The sequence below is a fragment of the Neolamprologus multifasciatus genome, chromosome 7 (genome assembly GCF_963576455.1).
Source record: "Neolamprologus multifasciatus chromosome 7, fNeoMul1.2, whole genome shotgun sequence".
Taxonomy (NCBI): Eukaryota; Metazoa; Chordata; class Actinopteri; order Cichliformes; family Cichlidae; genus Neolamprologus; species Neolamprologus multifasciatus.
Genome location: NC_140445.1, coordinates 38,397,778 through 38,422,968, shown reverse-complemented (window position 1 = coordinate 38,422,968; position 25,191 = coordinate 38,397,778). Strand labels below are relative to the sequence as shown.

At 40.5% G+C, this 25,191-nt stretch overlaps 2 protein-coding genes and 1 long non-coding RNA gene across 6 annotated transcripts; 1 reads left to right on the top strand and 2 right to left on the bottom strand.

The window, feature by feature from the left end:
* Nucleotides 1-1,058: 1,058 nt before the first annotated feature.
* Nucleotides 1,059-10,972, top strand: ugcg (UDP-glucose ceramide glucosyltransferase). The gene is made up of 10 exons (XM_085168098.1): nucleotides 1,059-1,462; nucleotides 6,697-6,841; nucleotides 7,117-7,219; nucleotides 7,337-7,438; nucleotides 7,525-7,637; nucleotides 7,719-7,897; nucleotides 7,974-8,060; nucleotides 8,408-8,515; nucleotides 8,664-8,742; nucleotides 9,186-10,972. Exons 1-10 carry the CDS (start codon nucleotides 1,365-1,367, stop codon nucleotides 9,354-9,356), a joined length of 1,185 nt encoding a protein of 394 aa, XP_085024224.1. The 5' UTR covers nucleotides 1,059-1,364; the 3' UTR covers nucleotides 9,357-10,972.
* Nucleotides 10,973-11,320: 348 nt separating this feature from the next.
* Nucleotides 11,321-25,191, bottom strand: LOC146514804 (polypyrimidine tract-binding protein 3-like). 4 transcript variants are annotated; one of them, XM_085168085.1, is made up of 14 exons: nucleotides 24,425-25,191; nucleotides 24,265-24,328; nucleotides 24,009-24,175; nucleotides 18,819-18,962; nucleotides 18,528-18,689; nucleotides 18,309-18,419; nucleotides 17,990-18,146; nucleotides 17,351-17,410; nucleotides 17,095-17,207; nucleotides 14,694-14,727; nucleotides 14,513-14,605; nucleotides 13,894-14,116; nucleotides 13,721-13,798; nucleotides 11,321-13,324 (listed from the first exon to the last, which is right to left on the bottom strand). In XM_085168085.1, the coding sequence occupies exons 1-14, from the start codon at nucleotides 24,428-24,430 to the stop codon at nucleotides 13,192-13,194; spliced, it is 1,545 nt and encodes a 514-aa protein (XP_085024211.1). In that variant the 5' UTR covers nucleotides 24,431-25,191; the 3' UTR covers nucleotides 11,321-13,191. The 4 variants fall into 4 exon arrangements, with proteins under 4 accessions (XP_085024211.1, XP_085024212.1, XP_085024214.1 ...); XM_085168086.1 differs by having other exon boundaries at nucleotides 24,009-24,145; XM_085168088.1 differs by having other exon boundaries at nucleotides 25,046-25,191.
* Nucleotides 20,194-24,002, bottom strand: LOC146514805 (uncharacterized). The gene is made up of 2 exons (XR_014875310.1): nucleotides 20,911-24,002; nucleotides 20,194-20,855 (listed from the first exon to the last, which is right to left on the bottom strand). It is a non-coding gene; the product is annotated as an uncharacterized LOC146514805 (long non-coding RNA).

The window sequence follows — 25,191 nt, the reverse complement described above, 5'->3', positions numbered from 1 at the left end:
GAGGGTTAATCTGTCTTTTACTGGGGTAACTATGTCACTGTGTTACGTTCCAGATCATGTTAAACTGATGCTTGTGTTTCCTTTACGTGAGTAGAGACGTTTGCTCCACAACAAAATGCAGGAAATATAAATTAGGGATTAAAATTTCAGCAGAAAGCAGGAGATAACATTTCTGTGTCTTTAAATGTTTATGTTTCCTCAAACGAAACCTGATCTCGACCCTTCAGTGATTCACTCTTTCCTTCACTGACTGTGTGTGAAAACTAGTAGACATTCGAGTTACCTGCTCAGGTGATCAAACTCAACAGGCTCTGAACCTGTTGAGTCACCTGATGAAGGTGAAACTTGACTTCTCTCCTTTTTTTCTTTTTTTTTAAGAAAATGTTTCCATAGGTCATCGCCTCTCATTTCACCCATTGCTAAATGGGTGAGGAAAATGAAGCAAGCATTGGGTTGCTGTGACTAACCTGATCGAGTAATACATGCCTGCTTATCACAAGAGCCCGAGGAGCCTTTACGTTGACCGTTAAATGATCGTGCACCTTTTATCTAACCTCTTTTTTCTTAACATGTTCAGAGGATCACATGTCCCATATGAATGATGTATAAAACAATTCAGCAATAAATGAGATGTTTCTGAAGCAAACAGTGGACAATGTTTGGATTTAGTTATTTCTGTTAAGTTATAGAGATAGAAATTAAACAGAACAACAATATGAAACCATTATAATGAATAATTATGATTGCTAAAACACCATAAACAAATAAACTTTAGTTACCCCTAAAATGGGAAATTCCCGAATTCCGCAACTCAAAACAGGAAACACAACCAGGAACAAAAAAATAAACTAGATTAATTTTTCAGTAGATGTTACTACAAATAAAAGCGCTCAAGGAAGTAGAAAAGCTAGGTTAAATGTAACAGCTCAGCAACTACAAGTCTAAATAAAAATACCAACAACAACGAGTAAAACTAATGCGTTTGATGTTTTTAAATGAACAGCTTTACTTTGAAATTGTCCCGGAAGTCTGGTAACAGTTTTTTATCCCCCAACCCTCCGCTATTCCGGTCAGCTGACCAAGAGTCGGTCTGCTGACTGTCAAACCCAAGTCTGCACTGATACTGGGAGACTACCGTCACCGGGCCGAACCCTGCTCTGGCCATGTTATCGGAGCTCCTTTCTCGGGCAGCCACCTGACACCCTCCGCTGTGATCCGGAAGTGCAACGGTTAGCCTAAACACGCCAAAGTCGCGGAAACAGCCGGATTCTCCTTGTCTTCCGTGGCCGCTCATCTGGTCGTCTCCATCCCGAGCCCGTGTGACTCCAGCCGGCCCACCTCCCAGGCAGCTTCCGCTGACAGCCATGGCCCTGCTGGACCTCGCCATGCAGGGCCTCGCCGTGTTCGGCTTCATCCTGTTCTTCGTGCTGTGGCTCATGCACTTCATGTCCATCATCTATGTGTGAGTGCATCGCGGAGCGAGGCTAAACATTGCTAACGGCTAGCCTCGGCACAGCTCCTTCCTTTATTTCTGTCTGTCCCCGTGTGATTATGTGTGAACGGGGTTAAACACAGAAATACGCCGACCCCCTGCTCCTGGGGACGGGTTTGTGGATGTATGACAGGAGGTGAACCTGCAGCCTGGACGGTTAGCTCTTGGGCGTTTTCCTGGTTACCGCTAGCCGGGTAATGTTAGCTCGGACGGGATATTCCGGTTACTGCGGTCCTTTCAGGTGGTAGTAAACTAAATCGCGTCATTAATTATAGTTTTATAAACCGTGAATCGATAACAAGGAACCTGAAGTAACCGTATTTCATCGTACAGAACATTTTAAATGGCGGTAGATGTTTAGGTGACGTTTCTGTAGCTTATTACGCACCTAATTTCCTGCTTCCTCTTAATGCAGAATCTCACTTAATTAAAATAGGATTTTAGAATTTTCATCCAGCAGCCGCTGTTCTTACATTATGGAGTGTATGTTTAGTGTTGTATTTAAGTGTTGTGAGCCGTTGTTTAATTCGGCTGTAACCCGGTTTATCTTTTACTTTTTAATTCCATGAATTTCTATGTGTTTGGTCATGTTTATACTTCTGTACACGGAGCATGACTAAATCAGTTAACTTTTAGTAGGACAGAAGATAAGCATGGCAAATAGAAGCCATACATTTGTGCAGCACCATAAGGGAACCTGAAAATGAGCATGGGCTTTGGTGCTGTGGAATTTGTGGAACTTATCTTTGCAGCTTAAATTTTTTTTAATGATTTGGACTTAACAGAGTGAATTAATGCTGCAGGTCTTATAGCAGCACCTGACCTGGCAAAAAAAAAAAAAACCCAACATATCCTCTAAATGGACTTTAAAGTTTAGGCTCCTATTCATTGGTCTGAACATGGTTCGTTCATCTCCACCGCTATAGTAAAAGTTCCAGGCAGTCAACTTAAAGAAGTTTCTTTTAAACCCCCTCCAGATCTTTGAAAGAGCAAAAAGCAGCTGACTTACTGAAGGTTTTGTGAGGTTTGCTTCCCCTGAAATTCTTAAGAAGTCATGTGACAGCTTCCTTTTTTTTCAGTAGGGAAAGAAAATTGGAGCATACTTCAAACAAACTTGGGAAATGTGTTTTAGTTGGCTGTTAAAGGTGAAAGATAACACGAGTTGATCTGCACAAGGATGTGAAACTGTATCTTGTTGTCTACACAGTGTGGTGGAGGTAAACATGCTTCCAAAGTTTCTTGGAAATCCGGGAATCTGTCACAGTGTGTTCATACATACACAGTGTGTTCAACACGTTCATGCATGTTCACACTTCCCTGGAAGATGTAGGGAGGACGGCAGCATTCATGCCTGCTTTCAATGGGATTAATATTTGGAATGAAAATGACACATCACACATGCGCTCTTCTAAAAATGTGTATTGCCAGAAAATAAAATTATATGTTCACTTTGACAACATGTGAATCTATACAGATAACATGAGGATGAAATAATTGGGAAGGTTAATTAAAAGCTGAGCTAGTTTGTTTATTATTTTAACATAAAATTATCTGTAAGGACAGCAAAGCCATGTGCTTTTACCTTTATCGCCTTTCCCTCACTCTTATCCTTGGATCAAACAGACAGTCACTGCCTTTGCCCATATGGAAAAGAAATAGTAAAAACTTATATGATTTACTCATGAAAGTGGCCACTTTCTCATTACTTTCATATATAGTTTTAGTAAGTATCCAAAACATACAAGTTTCATTATATAATTTTTCAAGGGATCTTATGTGTTTTCACTCTTGTATGCTTTTCATACAAGTTTCACACAAGACAGATACAAACTTTATAAGATTTATATATATATCTTTTCCATATGGGTGGTCTTATTTATGAACATTAACAGGACATATGCTCAATGTCAGCATGACGAGTGAGGCAGCCTATGTGAAACGGACTCTCATGAAGAGCCTTTTGTCTCACAGGCAGTGTTTTCACAGGAAAACACCAGCTAAACTCCTTCATCACATATTTTAAACCTAAAGTGATGCCTTGAGCTGACAGAAAGCATCACTGACGGAAGCTGAGAGAAAAATGAATCATATTTAATCTAAATGAACTGTATCACTTAGGAGTAAAAAGGAGCTTTTAAGCATGACAGAAAGAGTGGTTCGATAAAATGTTGATATTGACTGTCAGATAAACATATCAACAGCAAGAAAGTGCTTCTATGCACAGCTATGTGCGAGTGACACCTGTACCACAGACCTCCGGGTGTGAAGCGTTTGTAAGGGTGGTGCCCTGTAACTCCGTCCTGATGGTAGAGGATATATTCACCATGAGGAGGGTGTGAGACATTGTTGAGGATGTCACACCTTTTTCCAGCACTTGGAACTCCCAGAGTTGCATCATACCATGTTGTTTCTAACCTGCAGTATTTACAGACCTATTAAGGTCTCCACAAAACACACTCTGTACTTCTGTCCACCTCCAACCATCTCCACATCAAGTACAAACCTTGTAATCCTTCTCTAAATGACTCAAAGCCATCCTGCTCGCTCTAAAAGCAAAAATCATCTCTTCTGTTTTCAAGTGGAGAAAACACAGAGTAACAAAGTCTGTTTCATCTTCTCTCATCAAAGCACCAATTGTTGCACCTTCAGTAAATTAAAGACTTCAGATGAGTTAATGTACTGCATTCACAGAGTAATGAATGGAGATGTACTGCAGTACACCCTGGAGGGCCGTCGTGGTAACAGATGATACTGCAGCTTTCACTCTAACATGCAGTGATCAGTCAGCTCAAAAGGATTGAGCACATCTGATGATTGTGCTGTGCAGCCTTTGATATGTGCTCTTACTAAATGCAGATGAAACATGGCACACACAGGTCCAGATGACTGTATTTTCTGCGGTACATGTAAAAGAGCGTTTCCTGTATGGCCTGTGCTTTTGATATTTTTGGTACAGGAACTGTTAATGAGGACTTTCAGGCTCTGGGAACTCGATGGGTATGGAATCAGATTTGGAACAGGCGACTGAAGAAGACTCTCTTTCACTCCCACTGCTGCTTTTCAAATATTAATAGTTTTAAAAGTCTGAGAAACTTCCTCTGCTTTTACATTTACTTCCTGGCCAGGATTGTTCCACAATATCAACTATGGTCTGTGTTGAAATCTGTTTGTTTATTGTCTAATTTCCTCTTTCTGAGGAGAAAGAAGCGAGTCTCCTTTGTTCCCCTGCAGACAGCTTGTTTGTGCTTCCTTGTTGCTGCTTTTACTTCTCCAGCTACCCATAGTTTATCTTTTAAAAATCTCTATGTTGTGTCAAAGCTTTCCCTTATCAAAAGAGAACCGTAGAGCCTATGAAGATGACGTAGCTTTCTGTGAGACAGTGCACTGTCATTATTCTTATCTCACTGATTGAAGCTCAGGTTTCTGGTTTTAAGCGGCTGTGTGTAGAGAAGTGTTCTGAACCCTGTAGTGCCTTGTTTATATTTGCTAAAATATAAATCCAGGTCCCTCTCCTCTCTGGTAGGATGCTCTGAAGTTCCTCAGGAGAGATTACAGGGTATTAGAAACAACATTTGGTATCCTACTTACCTTACCGTATCTTATCTCTGCTGCAGCCCAAGTATTTGCTCTCTGATTAATATAAATAAGCTATAAAAAAACTTTACAATCTCCATAGATGGGTCTAAAGGACAAGGACAGAACATCACTATGATAGTTTGTAGCTGTTGCACCGTCTGTCATTAATATAAATACAGACATCTCCACCTGCTTTTTTTTCACCACTCCATTCTTACAGGATCGCTGAACGCTGTGATGTGAAGGGAGGAACTCTTTCTGTCCTTTACAAAGTGCATTTCAATTTGTTTTTCTAATTTTGTAAATGTGTTTTTGGTTCAGTTAGTTCCCAGTTTTTGTTTCTTTGGAAGTCTGGTTCTTGTTTTTATTTTCGTAACTAAAATCTCTTAACAGGCTTAGTTTGAGCTCACTAGGAAAACCTCAGTCTGGATATCGTGTTTGTGCTTCCAGTTAAAAGGCCATCATTGTCCATCCTGGATCAGAACACTTTGCATGAATTTCAATAGTTAAAGTAAGCTGCTGGAGCAGGTCTGACACAGGAAAATATACTAGCTCCCTTCCAGTTAGGGCTGTTGGATATAACGATATATATTGGATGACGATATAAAAACGTCTATCGTTGCATTTTACGCTATCGTTTGTTTCGTGGTGTCGCAAAATAAACCGTTTAGGGCAATATTTTTTTATTGTTTTGATGGTCACTGTAGTGGCTATATTAATTTTTTCTTTCTCTTATATTTAATATAACCACACTACGGACATACAAGCGCCTGTTTTTATGCGTTTTGGTTAGCAACAACAACGGTAAAACCACCGCGTGTCCGCTTGTTCATGTTCCACATAAACCTTTCACAATAAAGCTCAGGATCCTGTTGAGACTTTTCAAAATAAACTGAATCACGTGAAAGAGCAGATTATTTACGGATGAGAAGTAAAAAAGAGCCGCCAGGTGCTAAAAAATAAACCTTAGACTCAAACGTTAGAACAGGCTTTTCCCCGCAGCACGCTGTGTAATAAATACTCACAAAGAAAACGGCGGCCTTTACAACTTAAGTCTAAAAATGTATAGTTTCATGCATCGGTTAAAACACTCAACTCCAGCTACATGACGCGCAGCTGGAAACACTTCCCCCAAGTCGAGCTGCCCAAGATTCACAGAATTTACAGAAAATGTTACATTTTTGTGATTTATATCGTTATCGGGACAATAGAATTCTTATATCAGGATATGAGATTTTGGTCATATCGCACAGTCCTACTTCCAGTACAACAATAAAGTTAAATAGAACCTGGAGCTATAAATCTTTACCTTGCCTTTGGCCAAACTGATTTCCTAATAATAAAATAAAACTGAAATAAATCAAAGGTCACCCGTTAGATAAAACGCAATCTGTATGAATGAATGATTTTATTTTTTTAACCCAGTGAGACATCACAGTCAGATTATGCTAACAGGAACTTTTTCACCCAGGCGCTGCAGATTTTCCATTCCTGATAAACCCAGAGACTCAAAATAGATTTTAAAATATGTTGGTAATGATGTTCTCTCTAAATAATGTTTTTATTTGTTTGTTTTTTCAAATGTTTCTTTGATTTTTACCTGCTGACCTTTGACCTCTTTCTTTCAGACGTCTTCACCTCCACAAAAAAAGACCAGAGGTCAAACAGCCGTTCATGCAGCTAGCTGGAGTTTCTCTGCTGAAGCCACTAAAAGGAGTTGACCCGAACCTGATCTCCAACCTGGAGACATTCTTTACACTGGATTACCCAAAGGTGAAGCCAAATACTCCCAACCCAGATAATTACCCTTAGTACTCCCCCCAGCTAACCTATAATGATTGCCTGACTACCAAGACTCCTACTGTCCCACCCTACAGTCCCAGTAGTGGTAGCCCACTGTCCTGGGCTACCATCCCTGTCCTTCCACAGACTGACCTTCCATTGCCTCAGTCTACCCTGTAACATTTACTAACCTTTGAGCTCCAATAATAAACATCTGTCTGCTGTTGTACCGCTTCTCAGACTAATTGAAACATCTGGTTTTACAGTTTGAAATCCTGCTGTGCATTCAGGATCAAGACGATCCAGCTGTTGACGTCTGCAAAAAGTTGTTGGGAAAATACCCAAATGTAGACGCTCGATTATTCATTGGTGAGAAAAAATTACTTTAAATTAAGCGTCTTCTTCTTTTTTTTTTTTTTTTTTTTTTCTTACACGTTTTTCATTTGTTAGCAGCTAACATTAGCATGTGATGTCTCTGGTTCTCAGGGGGGAAGAAAGTTGGAATTAACCCCAAGATCAATAACTTGATGCCGGGCTACGAAGGAGCCAAATATGGCCTGGTGTGGATCTGCGACAGTGGCATCAGAGGTCAGTTCTTCACCACTGATGTGATGGCTATCATTGTTTTCATTGATGATTCTAAAGCTAACTCCCTTTGTGTTTGTGTGTTGCAGTGAAACCGGACACCCTGACAGATATGACTAATCAGATGACAGAGAAGGTGGGACTGGTACATGGGTTGCCGTACGTTGCCGACCGCCAAGGTTTCGCTGCCACACTGGAACAGGTAAAGTCACACTAATGTAATGGGAATTCTTTTCTTTAGTTGTCTTGATGCTAACAAATGCTAACACTAACCTGTTTCCAGGTATACTTTGGGACATCCCACCCCCGCTCATACATCTCGGCTAATGTGACTGGGATAAAGTGCGTGACAGGTATGTCATGTCTGATGAGGAAGGATGTTCTGGATCAGGCCGGCGGATTGGTCGCCTTCGCCCAGTACATTGCTGAGGATTACTTCATGGCTAAAGCTATTGCTGACAGGTTGGCACGTTAACATTAGCACCCTGTCGATGTTGCTGTCAGAGCTTCACTTCACACTTATCCTATCTCTCTGCAGAGGCTGGAAATTCTCCATGGCGACACAGGTGGCGCTGCAGAATTCTGGATCTTACTCCATTGGCCAGTTCCAGTCCCGCATGATCAGGTGACCTCAGTACTCATTACTGATTGATTAGTGATGGTTTTTAAATGTTTTTCCCTCCATTTTGCCTGGGTTTTTTTTTTTTTGTGTGGTTTTTTTTGGTCCTTGACCTGCAGCAAGACATAATTTTATTTACATTTATTGTGTTCTTTATTTTCTTACCTGTTTTGTTTTTCACAATAATCCATTAGCATTTAGTTTTTATTATTAGTTATAAGCAGCATTATTAGGGGCGTGGGCTTTTGACTAAAGGGTGGTTGTAGCTGTTGGACCATAGCTCATAATTCTGAATCCCCTCTTTGACCTGAATCCTCAAAGCAGCTGATATTAATCAAGTTTTATGTCTGCAGGTGGACGAAGCTGAGGATCAACATGCTTCCCGGCACCGTGCTTGAGCCTGTTTCCGAATGCTTCCTCGCCAGTCTCATCATCGGCTGGGCCGCTCATTACGTGTTCAGGTACACCGTTGACCACACAGGGATGAGGTCATTGGTTGACTGGGCGTTTTTTGTTCTTTGGCCTCAATCACCAAAAAATAGATTAAACATTTATCACTTGGACATCATCCAGAGAAACTATATTGATCTCTGTGTGCGTGTGCTTTAGATGGGACATGATGGTGTTCTTCATGTGTCACTGTCTCGCCTGGTTTATATCTGACTACATTCAGCTGACCGGGGTCCAGGTAATATCACATACTTCTAATTTAAAAGGAATATTTTTTTTCAACAATAATTACTTTTTCATTTTTAAGAATTCAGAAACACAAATATGAAGCTGCCAATTACTGATGTTTTCCGATTGATTTAATAATAATATGAAAAATATGAATGTTGTATTAATTTTCTGCCTTTAAATAGAAAAGATGACAGTTTAAGTAAGGTTAATTAAATTAAAAAAAAACTTAAGCCAATTAAAAAATAAAAACATTAAAAACTGGAACAAAAAGATTAAAATATTTGAAGGTTCAGTTCAATAAATAATCGTAAAAATGTTTAGATTTAAAAGTTTTTTCTAATGAAAAACAATGAAAACAAATGTAAGAAAGTTAATAAATTTAAATGAAATTGAAAAATAAGGAGATTTTTTAAAAGTGTGACTGATTATTGGTTGATGACATCACCACAGGGCGGCCCTCTGTGCTTCTCGAAGCTCGACTTTGCAGTCGCCTGGTTCATCAGGGAGTCGATGGCGGTGCAGATCTTCCTGTCAGCTCTGTGGGACCCAACCATCAGCTGGAGGACTGGACGCTACCGGCTACGTTGCGGAGGCACCGCTGAAGAGATCCTCGATGTCTAGTTACCTCGGTGATGGGCCTCATCTGCCCCCCACCTCCACCCTCACCTCCTCATTACAGCGAGGAGAGGAAGAGACTGATGTTTTTGTTTTTCTCCTTTTTTATGAGGAAAAACTGAAGAGTGTGCATGTGTGCGTGTGCACATGAGCGTGCGTGTGTGTGTCTGTGTGTGTGCGTGTTTTAACTATTTATCTTTCTTTTGGTGCTAAAAGCTGAAAGACGCCAGAACAAGCCAATGAGAGAGCAGGAAGCAAGGAAATATGTGAGCGACACATGCACTGAATCATCTGGTCTTTGATCAGAGCAAGAAAACAGGAAGACCGTGAGCCAATCAGGACAGAGGACTACACAATACTCCCACCTGATTTGGCTGATATTATTTTGCATGGAAGGTATTGACGGGCATAAAATAGGCATGAACGAGAACAGACGTTTTACTCTGAAAGTCCTCTGTGCTGTCAGATATTTAAAAAACTACTTAATTTGAGACTGCAGCACAAACTTGAATGTGACATTCATCACATTCACATATCAGAAGAACAAAAGTCAGCTTTCACTGTTTTTCTATTGCAAAGCCTTCTCTTCTTCGGTGGTTTTTGGAAAGCTGGAGCTGGAGGACTGTGCTGTTTTCAGAGTAAAATATCTGAAACCTGATTATCTCGACGTTTATCCATTTCCATTGTTTTACAAAAGTAAACAAAAAAAAAACCTTTTGGATAAAAGAGAAAAATCTGTCGTGGGTGGTTCTGACTGGACGAGCTGAAGTCGTCCAGTTCTGGTTCTGTAGTCATAAAGAGACTTCAGCTGAAACTAATCTTCAGCTCCGGAATCATCTTTATGTGAAAGGTGAATTATATTCAGCTTCTGAGCCTTGTGAGTCACTACAGGAAAGCAGCTGCTTGGTTTTTGCTTCTGTCCATAAAATCTGTGCAGCTTTAGGATAAACATTAAAAAAATGCAAACATGAGCAGCTGAAGGACTTGAGGCCGCTGACTGTCGTTTAGAAAAAAAAATGAAGTAAACAATGAACAAGTGAAGTTTTCTCTTAATTCATCATTAAGTTATTTGAAAAAAAAAATCCTTGTAATTAAATGAAATCGTCAGAATGTCATTATTTTGTCATTGTGAAGGTGCAAAGGTACGGAAACGTGACAAATTATTGTCACAAAATCAACAAGTTCAATCATCGGTTCAGCTGCAAAACCCATAAAAGGTAAAATACTCTTTAGTCCGATGTGAGATGCACATCATTATTAAAAATAAATTAAATATTTCTTTACCATTTCATTTTAAATTGTTAAAACAACACGAGTATAAAATTGATCTAAATTTTAAACTGAAAAGATTAGAAAACTTCTAAAGGGATTGTTGTCGTCTTGAGTAAAAACCAGAAACAAAAAAATTACAGCGGGAAAAGAGTTGTCTTAATTAAAAAAACTAAATTACCTAATGAGACAATAACTTTTCTGGGAGCTCAAATGTCTTTTTCTCCCCTGATTTAATCTCTGACCCTGGAAAACACTTGGGAATCTAGCACTGAATGAATTCCAGTATTTTTTGTAAGGAACAGTCGTAGCATTTCAAGAATTTCTCTAAATGTAAAAAATAAAAAAAATAAGGACCAAAAATCCACATTTCTGAAGTTTTCAGTCTGAACACTGTGTATGTGTGTGAGGATGTGAGAGGAAGTGTTTCTTTAAGCTCAATGTTAGCGTTTAGCTGTTACCGTAGCCACTTGCGGTTTGATTGATGACATCACTCTGTCGGATGAACCCTCGTGGCCAGTCAGATGAATCATGTTTGTTTATTGTTGTTGTTGTTGTTTATTTTTTCTAAAGACTTATCTAATGTGGAACCGACCAATCACAGTTCACAACTGTGTCACGATAGGAACAATAAAGTTTTATCTCAACCTAAAATCTGTAAGTGTTTTGCGACTGGCTCAGTTGATTGAGTGGGCGGAGTCTTTGGCAGTCAGATGATTTTATTTAATTATTCAGTGATTCATGCTACAACTTCCTGTCAAAGTTTCAGAATAAATAAAAATTAACAAACTTTGTTTTGGAGCAGAGTGCGGCTTAGCTTAGCACTGCCCCCTCCCATCATGCACTGGTCCATGTTAAAAATATTTCATATAATAACAATAAAGTCCCACCAGCTCCCACAATGCACCACAACTACTTTACATCAGCTGATACATTCAGGTATAAAAACAGTTTGTTTTAACAAAAAGTTTAAATAAAAATCAAAATAAAATCCCAACATTTTAAACAACCATTTCTAACCTTATTCTGAAAGGGCAAATATATTTTGAAGATTTCATGTTTTCACATACGCGCTTTTTAATCCCAACTGTTTAATTAATTAACCAAGGCTAGAATAAATATGTAGACAACTGTAAACAAAAATGCTTTCAAAACATTAGCAAGGAATGTTATTTTGAAAGGCAATAGTAGGTGGGTTTATCGCAAAATTCTTTTCTTTAAAAACGGTGTGGTTTACATTTAAATTTAAAAGAAGGAAAACAGTTTTCTAGGCCATTCAAACAGGAAGTGATTTCATAATGGGGGCAAATGGATTTGTCCAATTAAAAGGCACAGGAACTTTGGCTTGTTTTGACCCCACCCACCCACAACGCTTGTAACAATTTCACATAAAGTGCTTAAAATCTTTAAATAAGTGGAAAAAAACTCCAATATTAAAAGAAGTAAATTAAAAATGTAAAATGGGGAAAGTTGAACAGAAAATGAACTAAATGGCAGCGGTAGGCAGGTCTGAGGTCAGAAGGCAAACTGGGAATCGGCAGCTTCCTGTATTTTGTGGCTTTTTTCCCATTTTAAAAAAAAAATCGAATCCAAACAGTAAATGAAAAAAAATATTAAAATAAGGGAGTGAAATTAATAAAATTAATTCAGTAAAAGATGGGACATTTGAAGCTCAACCACTCACAACTCAGCTTAATACACACACACACACATAAATACCCACGCACAAACACACAGAAAGCCTTACATGTTGTACAGTATAAATACATTCATGATTAAAAAACCCACCCAAAATGTTGACCACCAACAAAAAATATTTTAAATGAAGTAGAAAAATTCTACTTAAAAAAAAAAAATTAGAAAAAAATCTAAAGACACACAAACACAATCCGTCACCAAAACCTCCAAACACCACGTAAAAAACCAGAACCCAGCAGAATAATTCAGAAAATAAGGCACAGAAGAAGATTTGAGATCGCAGCTTAACCCTAAAATAATAATTAAAAATAATAATCATTAACATAATTCCAGCCAATCAGACGGCAGTGTGCAGAGAGGCTGAAAATTCAAAAATAACAAGGCGGAAGTTTGTGAAGAACGAGAAAAATAAAAACCTGAAGTAAAAAGAAAAATGTTGGAATCTGAATTTTAAACATAAAAAAGGGTCAAATCATTTCATTTCATTTAAAAATAATATCTATAATAATTTACTTAATGCTCATTGGTAATTTTAAATAAAGATAAATTCAAAGTAAACCTTTGATAAAAGGCAGGTTTTTTCCTTCTTTTTTTTTTTACTTCCTGATTTCTTTTCCTGCATCACATTAACAAACACAAACTGACGTCACCTCCATGATGGACTTCATTACCCACAATGCACTGCTACTCAGTCTGCTCCGGAATGTGCTCTGTAACCTCTGTAGCCATGGCCATGACCCTCGGTTGTGACATCATTTGCCACCATGATACGAGGCTGGCTGTAGGCACAGAAAGATATCCCCGTGGTCTGTCTGTCTGCGCCGCGGGCCAATCAGAAGCCCTGCGCTCTGAGCGGCCGCTCAGAGGTCAAAGGTCAGATGGTGGACTTGGAAAAGGACACACGGAGGTGCTGGTTGTGGTCCAGCTGGTGGTCGTGAAGGGCGATCAGAGCCTCAATGGCTTCCTCCACCGAAGCCAGCTGCATCAGCGCCATCTTCCTGTCCTTCCTGTGACATCAGAGGAAGTGACATCATCAAGCACAACCCATCAGAAAGGAGGGAGAGGAAAGGAGTACATAAACACTTACAAAAAAAAAGTTTAAAGAATTTTTAATATTTTTTTTGTTAACATTAGAAACTGAACAGAAAACTGAACTTTTTAAACAGTTTATTTCTTTTTTCTTTTTTCATTATTTCGTAAAGTAAACATTTCATACAGTAAAAAATTATAGATTTAAATAATATTTTATAAAAATTAAAATTTAAAATTATTCAGTAACATTTGTGTTTAAAAAATATGTTTTTTTGTTTTAGTATTTTTCTTTTTAAATAAATCGGATAATCTGCTTTTTTCTGATTGGTTAACAAGCACAAATCAGTGAACGGAGTTGCTTTGTTACTTACTGGAAAAACTTGAAAGCTTTTACTGCAAATCCATTCAAAGAAAATAAATCCTTCAACGCCTCCTCGCTCACTGAAGAGCTAGGAAACAAGGAAACAATGAAGGACAAAGATATTTAAATGCATATCAGTCTCCAAGAGTCAAAAACATCAAACAGGAAGCGAGGCGGTCTTACGGGATGTTGGAGAGGTGCAACGTTGCTGACGGAGGGAAGATATTGTTGAAGTTTTTGGAGCCCGGCTTTTTGAAGCGGTGGAGGGCAGAGCCTGAGAAGTCCCGAGTCAGTGCTTGTTCTTCTTGCCCAGCCCCTCCGCGAGGCAGCTGCACCACCGGGTGTTTGGACAACGTCACCCGGATCACGTTACCATGGAGACGCTGCCCGTTCAGGTGACTCATCGCTGTCATTGAGGAACAAATAGAGATTATTCAATAAATAATAATGAAAAACTAAGACAACGATTGAATTTATCAACAGATATTTTTGAGATAAACAAGAATTTTTCTTCTGCTCATCCATTACAGTATTAAAATCATTAAAAATACAATTCCGAACTTTTCATTCATTATAATTCAATTGACCACTGTACTCCCGTGCATTTAGTCATTATTCATGACAATATTTATTATTATGCTGAATTAATCATCATCATCACACATTAATTCACTGAACTGGAATTAAAAACTAAAGCAGCTCTGACCTTCTGTATCATCGCTCACAGCTTCAATAAAAATGAAGAAAAAATGTTAAAATTAATTAATTTTGGTTTTTTTTAATGAACTGAATTGTTTCAGACCGAGTTGAGCCTGCGTGGCGTCGCTCATCTGAACAAGAGCGTTTTCCTTCTTGTTGAAGAGGATTTTCACTCTCTGAACGTCTCCGTAAACACCTGAAAAAACATGAAACAAAACTGTCAATGAATCAGCACAGAAACACGTTTCAAACACGTTAAAGAAATAAAATCGGAGTTTTCTTACCGAACAGGATGAAGAGGCAGTGAGGCGTGACGTTCTGCAGAAGGTGAATAAAATTAGTTCAGTGGGAAATATATGTTTAAGGTTTTTGACTAAGTATCTTTCCTTTCCAATTCCACCGAAAGCAAAAGAAAATCAATTTAAAAATTTAAATGCCATATATCTGTCCAATGACTAGCTTCACAAGAAATTCAATCTACATTTATATGGATACACCGTAATAACATGGGAATGGTTGGTGATATTAAAGTCCTGTTTGTGGCACATTAGTATATGTGAGGGGGCAAACTCCTCAAGATGGGTGGTGACCATGATGGCCATTTAGAAGTCGGCCATCTTGGATACAACTTTTGTTTTTTCAATAGGAAGAGGGCCATGTGACACATCAAACTTATTGGTAATGTCACAAGAAAAGCAATGGTGTGCTTGGTTTCAACGTAACTTTATTCTTTCATGAGTTATTTACAAGTTTCTCTTTGTTCACAGCCATTGACATGTCGAAGAGGTTAACACGTGAGGAGCGGATCGAAATTGTGTTGATATCTGGTGAACGCAGTAACCGGGTCATTGCAGCAGATTTCAATGCAAGACACCCTACGAGACCACCCATCTCCCGTGCTATAGTCAGCAAACTGCTTGCTAAGTTTTGTGAAACTGGTTCAGTGTTGGATTTGCCAAAATGTGGACGCAAGAAAACTGTCACTAATGAAGAAACATCAGTGGCTGTCCTAGCTTCATTCAGCAAGAGCCCACAGCGTAGCGCTCGCTACATGTCACTGGAGAGTGGCATTAGTCGAACATCCCTTCGGCAGATATTAGCTACTCACAAATGGCACCCTTACAAACTCCAGCTACTGCAGCATCTCAACGAGGATGACCCAGATCGGTGCACAGAATTTGCAGAATGGGCAAAATAAAAATTGGAACAGGACCCTCAGTTCATGCAGAAGATTTTGTTCAGTGATGAGGCAAACTTTTATGTGAATGGTGAAGTTAACAAACAAAACCACCGCTATTGGTCTGACACTAACCCACATTGGATGGATCCCTCCAAGACTGCTGGAACAACAAAAGTGATGGTTTGGTGTGGTATATGGGGTACAACGATAGTGGGTCCATTCTTCATCAATGGAAACCTCAAGGCCACTGGATATTTGAAATTGCTACATGATGATGTGTTTCCCTCTATGCACTGAAGCTGGCACGTTTCCTGAGTTTTTCCAGCAAGATGGTGCACCACTACATTATGGGTGCCAGGTCCGAGCATTCCTAGATGAACAGTTTCCTGGAAAGTGGATTGGTCGCCGTGGGCCAGTTGAATGGCCCCCAAGGTCTCCCGATCTGACCCCCTTAGACTTTCATCTTTCATCTGAAGGCAATTGTCTATGGTGTGAAGATACGAGATGTGCAGCACCTGAAACTACGGATACTGGATGCCTGTGCTGGCCTTTCTCCTGCGGTGTTGCTATCAGTGTGTGAAGAGTGGGAGAAGAGGGTTGCATTGACAATCCAACACAATGGGCAGCACACTGAACACATTTTATAAGTGGTCAGAAACTTGTAAATAACTCATGAAAGAATAAAGTTACGTTGAAACCAAGCACACCATTGCTTTTCTTGTGACATTACCAATAAGTTTGATGTGTCACATGGCCCTCTTCCTATTGAAAAAATAAAAGTTGTATCCAAGATGGCCGACTTCTAAATGGCCACCATGGTCACCACCCATCTTGAGGAGTTTGCCCCTCACATATACTAATGTGTGGGGCAAACAGGACTTTAATATCACCAACTATGTTATTACGGTGTATCCATATAAATGGTCCACCCTGTAGATACGAATGCATGCACTTTCTGTAATACTGATATTAAGACTACGGCGCATCTTTTTTATTCATGTGAAAGTTCCAGATCTTTTGGGGATGATTTTCAGTACTGGCTAACCTTCATAAATATTGACTGCCCTTCTCTAACCTTTCAAGTATTAGATTATAGTTGCAAAATTTTTCATTCACAAACGTCGCTTATTGAAAATTACTCCAATTTTTGCTGGATTTAAAAATGAAGTGTTGCTGTGGAAGGCTTCATTAGACAAGTGTAACTTAAATAAAGCTCACACCTTACTTGATTGTATGTGCGTACTTTTGTTTTTTACTTTTATATGATAGATCACCTTACTGTACTTGTATGCTGCTTTATGGTATTTCTGACCTATACTGTTCTTTTGTTCTTTATTCGATGGCTGCTTTGTTCTTAACCACTTGTACCTGTATGTAGCTTTTTGTTGTCATGTAAAATGAGTGCTGTAATTGTTATTTTGGTCAAAAACAAAAAACAAGTTAGCTCAGTGAGCTGTGCTCTGATTGGATAGTGACTGTGTGAGCGAGCATGTGTGACCTCTGACCTCTGGGTTCAGGTTCGACACCAGCAGCACCGAATGGACAGCAGGAGGTGCCATCTGCAGCGAGACGCGAGGATGAGACACTAGCGAGCCGGGGACGGCCGCCATGGACAGACCTGAGGACGGAAAACACCAAAACTTTATTTCAGTGGTTTCCATATTCACACTCAGCGCATCCAGCAGCCGGATTATTAAACATGGACTCGTCTTAAAACATGTAAATGTCAATAGTCAAAGGTGATGTTCATGTGCAACTCACCTGTGTGTTGGTGGAAAGTGGGTGGGAATGCCGCTGCTCCATACGGAGGCAAAGCTACACCTGAAACACACATACAGGTTAGCTCACAAGCCCCGCCCCCATACAATGACTCTGAGGTCTGCATAGAGTTATAGAAATGACAGCTGCTGGTCAGTCGAGGTGTGTGCGCTTAATGAGTACGGACTTGCAATTTGTACAACTGAAACACCAGCGTACTTTTTCTGCCGTCCCCTCTTAATTTAACTGTGACTAATATGTTATGAAGCTTAACTTTAATCTCAGCCAACTCGATTTACTCAGGAACAAATAAAACACTGAAAAAAGCCAAACATTAACATTTCAAAGTTATCTAAGAGACCTATATATCATGTTTAACCTGAGTAGCAAAAGACCGCGGGGGGGTTGAAAATGATGTGCTGGGAATCCGCTGTTCTCGCCGGCTCTAGTGATCCTTGACCTCCCAGTCTGCTATGGAGCTGGTGGGTAACAGACGTCTCCGAAGACGTCGGAGGGAATTTTTCGGCTTGATGCGTACTTTGAACTGGAACAGTACTTGGTCTCTGACTGATGACTTATCACGAGTACACGAGAACACAAGTACGCAAAAGTATGCATATTGAGACAGGCCCTTACTCTTACCGAAGGTGGCAGCAGGCTCTAGCTCTCCGCTTGGCAGGTCAGCTCTGGTGAAGTCCCGACTCTTGTCATTGTTGTACTTCACGTTGAGCACGCTCAGTTTGGAGAAGTCAATCCTCAGCGTGCAGCAGCCGTTATAGATGTTCTGACCGTCTAGAGTCTGACAGACAGAAGGACACATACTGTGATCTGACTGGACCCGCACCAGTTCAGACCTAGAACTGGAGCTGGATTTCTAAATATGTGTGTGTGTGTGTGTGTGTGTGTGTGTGTGTGTGTGTGTGTGTGTGAGTGAGAATGTGTGTGTAGGTGTATGACTCACAGCCTTGGCGTGCTGAGCATGCACGGTGTCGCTGAACTGCAGGAGAGCCTGAAACTGGTTGTTTCTGGTGAACGTGATGATCTTCAGCACGGAGCCAAACTTACTAAAGATCTGTGGAAAAATTTTATTAATACCACCAAGAACTGTTAGACAGGACATTATAATAAAAACTTCAATAATAATAACAATAATAACACTGATGATATCTGCAGTCCTGACCTGCTGGAGGACCTCCAGAGTCACAGGGTAAAATAAATTCTCCACAATGATTCTCAGGACGGGACTCTGACCTGGAGCTATGCCCCGGCCCTCCCCACCTGAAGCCATGTTCCCAGAGTGCACTGCTCCTGCATTCATGGCCTGCAGCGTTGCCTGAGCCCTCTGTCAGCAAACAAACATCTTATTGATTGTTTAAAGGACCATCTCGCTGCTTTTTGTAAACAGATGACAGATCAAACTTCAAACAAATAAACAGACACCATGGGTGGGGCCTGAGCTGCTGCTCCTCACCTGATTGGTCATATTGTCAGTCTTGAGCTCGCGATGGGTGGAGTACTGAATGTAGACTGGCTGGCTCCTGATGGAGGGAGTGGCTGAGGTGTAGTAGTTCACCATGGTAACAGCGGCTTCTTCTGACGCCATTTCTAAAAACGCCTGAAAAGAAAAAAAACGATTACTTAAAAATTTCACGTGTTCCTCTCTGTGTGAGTCTGTCACGGTGGGACGTCTTTTCTAAGCTAACATTAGCTAGAGCTGCTCTCTGTAGAAAATCTGTCCATTCACACAGAAGGGAAAAAAAAAAGATTTGCTTGGATCATGTGACAACAGTCAGGTGTAAACAAAATAAAGCAGTGAGGGAGCAGTACAAAAGCCTTTCATTATTTTAATCCACGCTGAGATCAGACCACAAAGGATACTGAAGAGAACACAAAGCCTCAGCCATCATGTGTTTGACTTTCACTACCTCACAAATTGCACAACACAGTGAACCACAGTGCTGTGCAGAAGTCTTGAACCGCCCCTTATTTCTGACCATTTTCAGGAAAGACTGTTTTTTGTTTGTAAACCCGCTCTCTGTGAGCCATTCAAGAATGAAAATGCTCCAAACACAAAGAGTAACAAGTGACTATGCACAACAGAAAGCTTAGTGAGGAACCAGCTTTAAATAATTTTAGACTCTTTGTTACTCGCCTGTTACAGCCTGTCATAAAAACACCACTCAGTGGAAGAGTGGCTTAGACTAGGGCTGGACGATTTTGCATAAAATGAGAATCACGATTTTTTTGCTTAGAATTGAGATCACGATTCTCTCACGATTTTCTTTTCCAATATAAATATTTATTGCACTTATTAACTGTACATCAACTTCGTAACAGTTGAGACTGAACATACAAACAACAAATAAACATAAAAACAATAAATGTCTCAGATTTTGTCGTCGCCGGAAAATGTTGTACTGCTTGAAATTCCGTCTCCACCGTTGCTCGACACTGCGTGTACAGAGCAGGTAGTGCAACAATAGAAAAATAGTTGCGGGACGACACCGTGTAGCGTCTAGGGTGTTGATCATTTTCCTATATCCCTCGTTTTGCACAGTGTTGATGGGAGCCATATCTTTGGTCAGGCGATAAGTAATAGCCTCCGTAATTTCTTTGTGCCTGCGGGAGTTTGACGGGTATAGGGAAGCGCTGTATAAGGTTCCCGTTATTGATGTTTGGGTGGTTGACCGGGACGGATTTTCTCCAGTCACTTTCTCGTCATCCCTGACGTGCTCTCCGTTGTTTTTTCCTTGCCAATTTTAGCAGCCAGCTTCTGTATCACGTGGTATAAGGCTCCGCCCTTGTTGAGCAGGAAGAGTGAGCGCTTGTTTTCATGCAGATTACGTCCCGGATCAATATGCGGTACAATCGTCGTCGTCTTTTTTTTTTTTTTTAAATCGTTGTCATTTGGAAATGAGATCGCACATAAGTATGAATTGAGATCGCGATTTTCTAACGATTAATCGTGCAGCCCTAGCTTAGACCCTGCCTAACATTCACATACACTTATTGCACTCTGATGGATGTATCGTGGGTAATTTAGGGTTCAGTATCTGTCCCCCGATACTTCCACATACCTCAGAGCAGCTGCGGGTGGAACCATTTATCTCTGCACATGTTTCACTGAACCGATTTCCCATCGTTCCATCAAAATACAAAGAAATGAGGGCTGACTTGAAACTTTTGCACAACACCATATTACAACACAAGCTGAAATAAGAGTTCAGCTCTGGTGCCATGACTCACACCTGAAACATGTCATTACTTGTTTCCATGAATATGTCACTGTTAGTGTCAGACCCATGAGACGATTATTAAAATAACTTGTAGTGTCCAATGCATCAATGAAGGATTATTTATCTCTGGATGAGAGGTCATCTGTAAGAACCTGAGAGGGCACTAAAGCAATGAGAAGCCATTAAAAATAGACAATCTGAGTCACATGAGGCGTGATGACAGACAAGATAAAATACAAATAAACAGTGTGCTGGTTGGCTCAGCTGGAGCTCTGCATATACAGGGTACAATCATATTAACTGTTTTTACTAAGAAACAAAACTGACATGCCCATTTTCCCACTAAATTTGAATTCAACGAAGAGGTGTTGTGGGTAGGGCTGCCACAAACGATTATTTTGATAGTCGACTAGTCAGCAATTATTTTTGCAATTAGTCGACTAATCAGATCATCATCCATTGGACGTAAAACGTACAGCTTATTGCACCAGCAGCATCTGCTCTTATATAACTATCATTAGCTTACAGCTTTAAGTGTTTAAAGTATGTGCTAACTAAAAATAAAGACAAGATGATAGTTTATTAAATTTTAATGAAATCTGCAGATTGTTTCAGTGAAGTTTAATAAACTCAGCCATCTGTTCCTTGCTATCTAAAATATAACAGGACACCGGAGTATATTCTCGAGCATCTCACACTTCTGATGATCAGTTGTCTGCTTGACGTTTATTCAGCTGTGTAAAAACTATAACTTTAATCTCAGCCAAACCAATTTACTCAGGAACAAATAAAATACTAAAAAAAGCCAAACAATAACATTTTTAAGTTATCTAAGTGACTTATATCTATTTAACCTGAGGAGCGAAAGATGGCGGTGGGTTTAAAAACGATTTGCCGGGAGTCCGGTGTTCTCAGCGGCTCTAGTGAGGCTTGCCCCCGGCTAGCTATCGAGCTAGTGGGTAACAGACGTCTCCGAAAACGTCGGCGCGCTTTTGCAAATATGTGGTGTCTTGATAAACTGAGCAGATATTTGAGGTTTATACAGCTACATTGTCGCCTGAAAATATGTTAAACGTGAATTTTGTGACCCAGAAACAGTAATAAGAGTAATATTAAAACTAACTAGCTGCCGCCATTGTTGGAAACTGAGCTGGGCTGCGCTATGAATTCTGGGACACAGCTACTTCTTCTTCTTCCGGGTTTAACGGCAGCTGGCATCCTTGTACATGCATTGCTGCCATCTTCTGTTTCAGTCCGTTATTACACTCTTAAATCCTACTACTTATTCCTGCGTCTTTTGGGATCTTACAAAGCTTCAAACGACGTGTCGACTATTAAATCAGTCGTTGACGACTTTGATAGTCGACGTAATCGTGACTAGTCGACTAATCGTGGCAGCCCTAGTTGTGGGCGGGAATTCATTTTGCTCCGTCTCTCCGCTCCTTCACTCTGATGTCCAGAGGCCTGCGCTATGAAGCAGGATTTGGTCTTATCCATGTGACTTCAGGTTTAACTCTTTTTTCTGTGTTACAAAGGTGGTTCACTTTTTACTGGGATATATCGCTATGCTGCAACAGGCTATGTTCCAGATTACACATCAACAGGTGTGAAACTCCCACCTACTGACTAATCAATTCTCTGGAAAACAGCATCGCCACTCCTGGCAGAGCCATCAGACTGCTGCGCAGAGTCTCTCTCGCGGAGAGGGTTGGACCAAGTGACCCTGAATCCTCCCTTAGTTATGATGCAATAGGTGTAGGCTGCTGGGGGATTCCCATTATGCACTGAGTGTTTCTTCTTCACTCACTATGTGTTAATAAACCTGAAATTAATCATTAGTTATTATTAATCTCTGGCTCTCTTCCAGAGCATGTCTTTGTCCTGTCAAACCGGTCGCTGCACATGGCCACCCCTGCCTGAACCTGTTTCTACTGGAGGTTTCTACCTGTTAAAAGGGAGCTTTTCCTTCCCACAGTCGCTGAGGTGCTTGTTCATAGGGGTTGCTTAATTGTTGGGGTTTTCTCCGCAGTATTGTAGAGTTTTTATTTTACAATATGTGAGGTGTGAGGTGACTGTTTGGTGCTGTACAAATAAAACTGAACTAAACTGAATGTCTCTGTGCTTCCCCAATGAGCATCAGTATAAACATAGATTGTTAGATGCAGCTTTACTTCTTTTCTTTTTTTTTTACCTGTTTAATGCAAACAAGTTACAACAATGTTATTATAGTATTAAATGGACTAAATCTGAAGTTGATTCAGTTGAATGAAATAGTCTAAAATCTGTGATGATTTTATCAGTGAGAGCTGCTCCACAGTTTGCAAAGCGTCTTATTTTCCTAGACATCAAAAGTGCCTGGCACGTGTTCATCTGTCTGCTCTTCTATTCCTCCTAAGCAGTTACATTTTGTCGAATTTATGAGAAACAGTGCCATTTCCAAAAGCCTTCCATATTCTAAACAGATACCTTCCAAACTCGTCCCGCCTTTGTAGACAGCTTATTTGTTCTGATTGGATGTCATCTTGTTTTTATTATTTGACAAAAGTCTCAATACATTTTATCATCATTTTCATGTTTCTGCACAAGCTTTTATTTAGATATTGCCTTGTTTTTGTCAGAAAAAAACATTGCAGTCGCACATTCACACAGTCACATTTTAACTGGCGTTCTTTCCAGGCTTTAAATGGGCTAAGCTGTTGTCCAGTCTAACTGACCGAAGCATTTAAAGCACTCACGCCTTCATAAAGCGCTGGTCCTCCACCACTACTTTCGTTAAGCAGGCATCTGTATACTGTGTTCAATCTTGTTAGAGTTTTCATATTACAGCTTTATCTCCCTTTGCAGCTTGGTGTGACTGCTTATCCTGATTGCAGATGTTAGGGTAAGTGAATCCAGACGATGGAAAGATAGGTGGGTACAACTCACGTTGGGCGTTGGGGGTGAGGGAGGGGAGACAGGACAGTGAGGGTCTATTGTAGGGTCTTTACCTTACGACATGTTGTGATTTGGTGCTGTATAAATAAAACTGAACTGAAGTAAATAACAAAGGGCCTTCTTGTGGCTAACTAAAGAGCTATATAATGACACACGGTGATTACTCACTCAGTACAACCTCACAAACCCCCACACAGCTACCAAATGTGTTAGTAATAAATTTGGATGCAAGATGGCGTCGCAAGCAGTCGCAGCGGAACGCCGCTCTGGACAATTTAGTGGCTTTCTTTTTATTTTGTGTATTTTTATTTCACTTTTCCTCCAATTAGCAAGAGCACATGTGCTGTACAGTAAAACTGAATTGCTCAGGGTTCTGAACCACATAAACCTGCACACTTTCACCAGCAATGACTTAATAATAATAAAGAACAGGTTAGGAGGAATTCAGACAGTTGTGTACTGCGCACCTTGCTGGCATCGTTAGCGCTCACCTGATTCTTTGTCTTCAGCGTGATCAGCTGACTAACTCGACCAAAGGGAAGCGCCAGAGAAAGCACTTCCTGTTCAGAGACGTCAGGGGGAAGCTGACGCAGGTGAAGGACCCGAGATGGGACGCACTGAGCACGCTCTGAAACACACAGTCTATCAGTGCCATCCACTGCAGATAGACAGAAACAGACAGGTAAATTATGATGGGAAGGGTTCAGCTGGGAGGAGCTTCACTTTCATAGACTTTCATAGACTCACCTGTGGACAGGTGAGAGGAGCTCATGTTCTCAGAGCTGCTGACAGACAAGCTGAACTCTGACTCCTGGAAACAAACACAATAATCAGTTATTGAAATATCAAAGCTATATCACATTTCATCAATTTATTAATGAATTTATCAAATCAGCAGCACATGAACCTCCATATTTGAAATCCTGTGTCTTCTGTTGCAATTTTTTTTTTTTTGAGACGTGATTGATCTTTAAAGCCTGTTTCCTGAGAAAGACTGCAGGAGATGATTGATGACTTCTTCATTTTCAGCTCTGAGCTTCTGTTTAACTTTACCGCTAACATTTTAACCATTAACCTCTTCCCGGGATCAGTTAAAGAAGCTTCGGGCTCTGCTGGCGACATTTTAGAACCCCAAAGTCGAACTAATCAACAGAAAATGAAAGTAATTCCTCTCTGTTTGTACACAGTCTGCTCTTTGCGTGAACACGCACATATCGCGAGATTTCAGGTAATAAAACACCGCGGCTGTCGCTACTGTTGCCCCGTGACACTTTCACGCCGAGCCGAACAGAACAGAACAGAGTTGTACAGCACAGCACAGCACGAGCAACTAAACAGCGCGCAAGGAGCAGGAAAACGGAGCTCTGGGAGAGCGTTTCAGTAAACACCAACAACAAACAGGCAGGGAGGGGCGCGCCTGAGGCTCGCGCAGGTGCGGTTCAGTCACCAAGGAAACGAAGGGAGGAAGGAAAGTAAAAGTGCGGTGGGAACGGTTCCGAGAAGGTTCGGGACGGTTTCCCGTTCTCACCCGTCCATGGTCCGTGCTGAGGAAGAGGAGGAAGCGCAGCAGAGAAGGAGTTGTTTTGGTCCGCGAGCCTTCGCAGCCAGGCAGCCACCAAGGAGAACAACGAGCTCACTTCCCGTTTGGTGACGTCACGACAGAACATGGCGTCT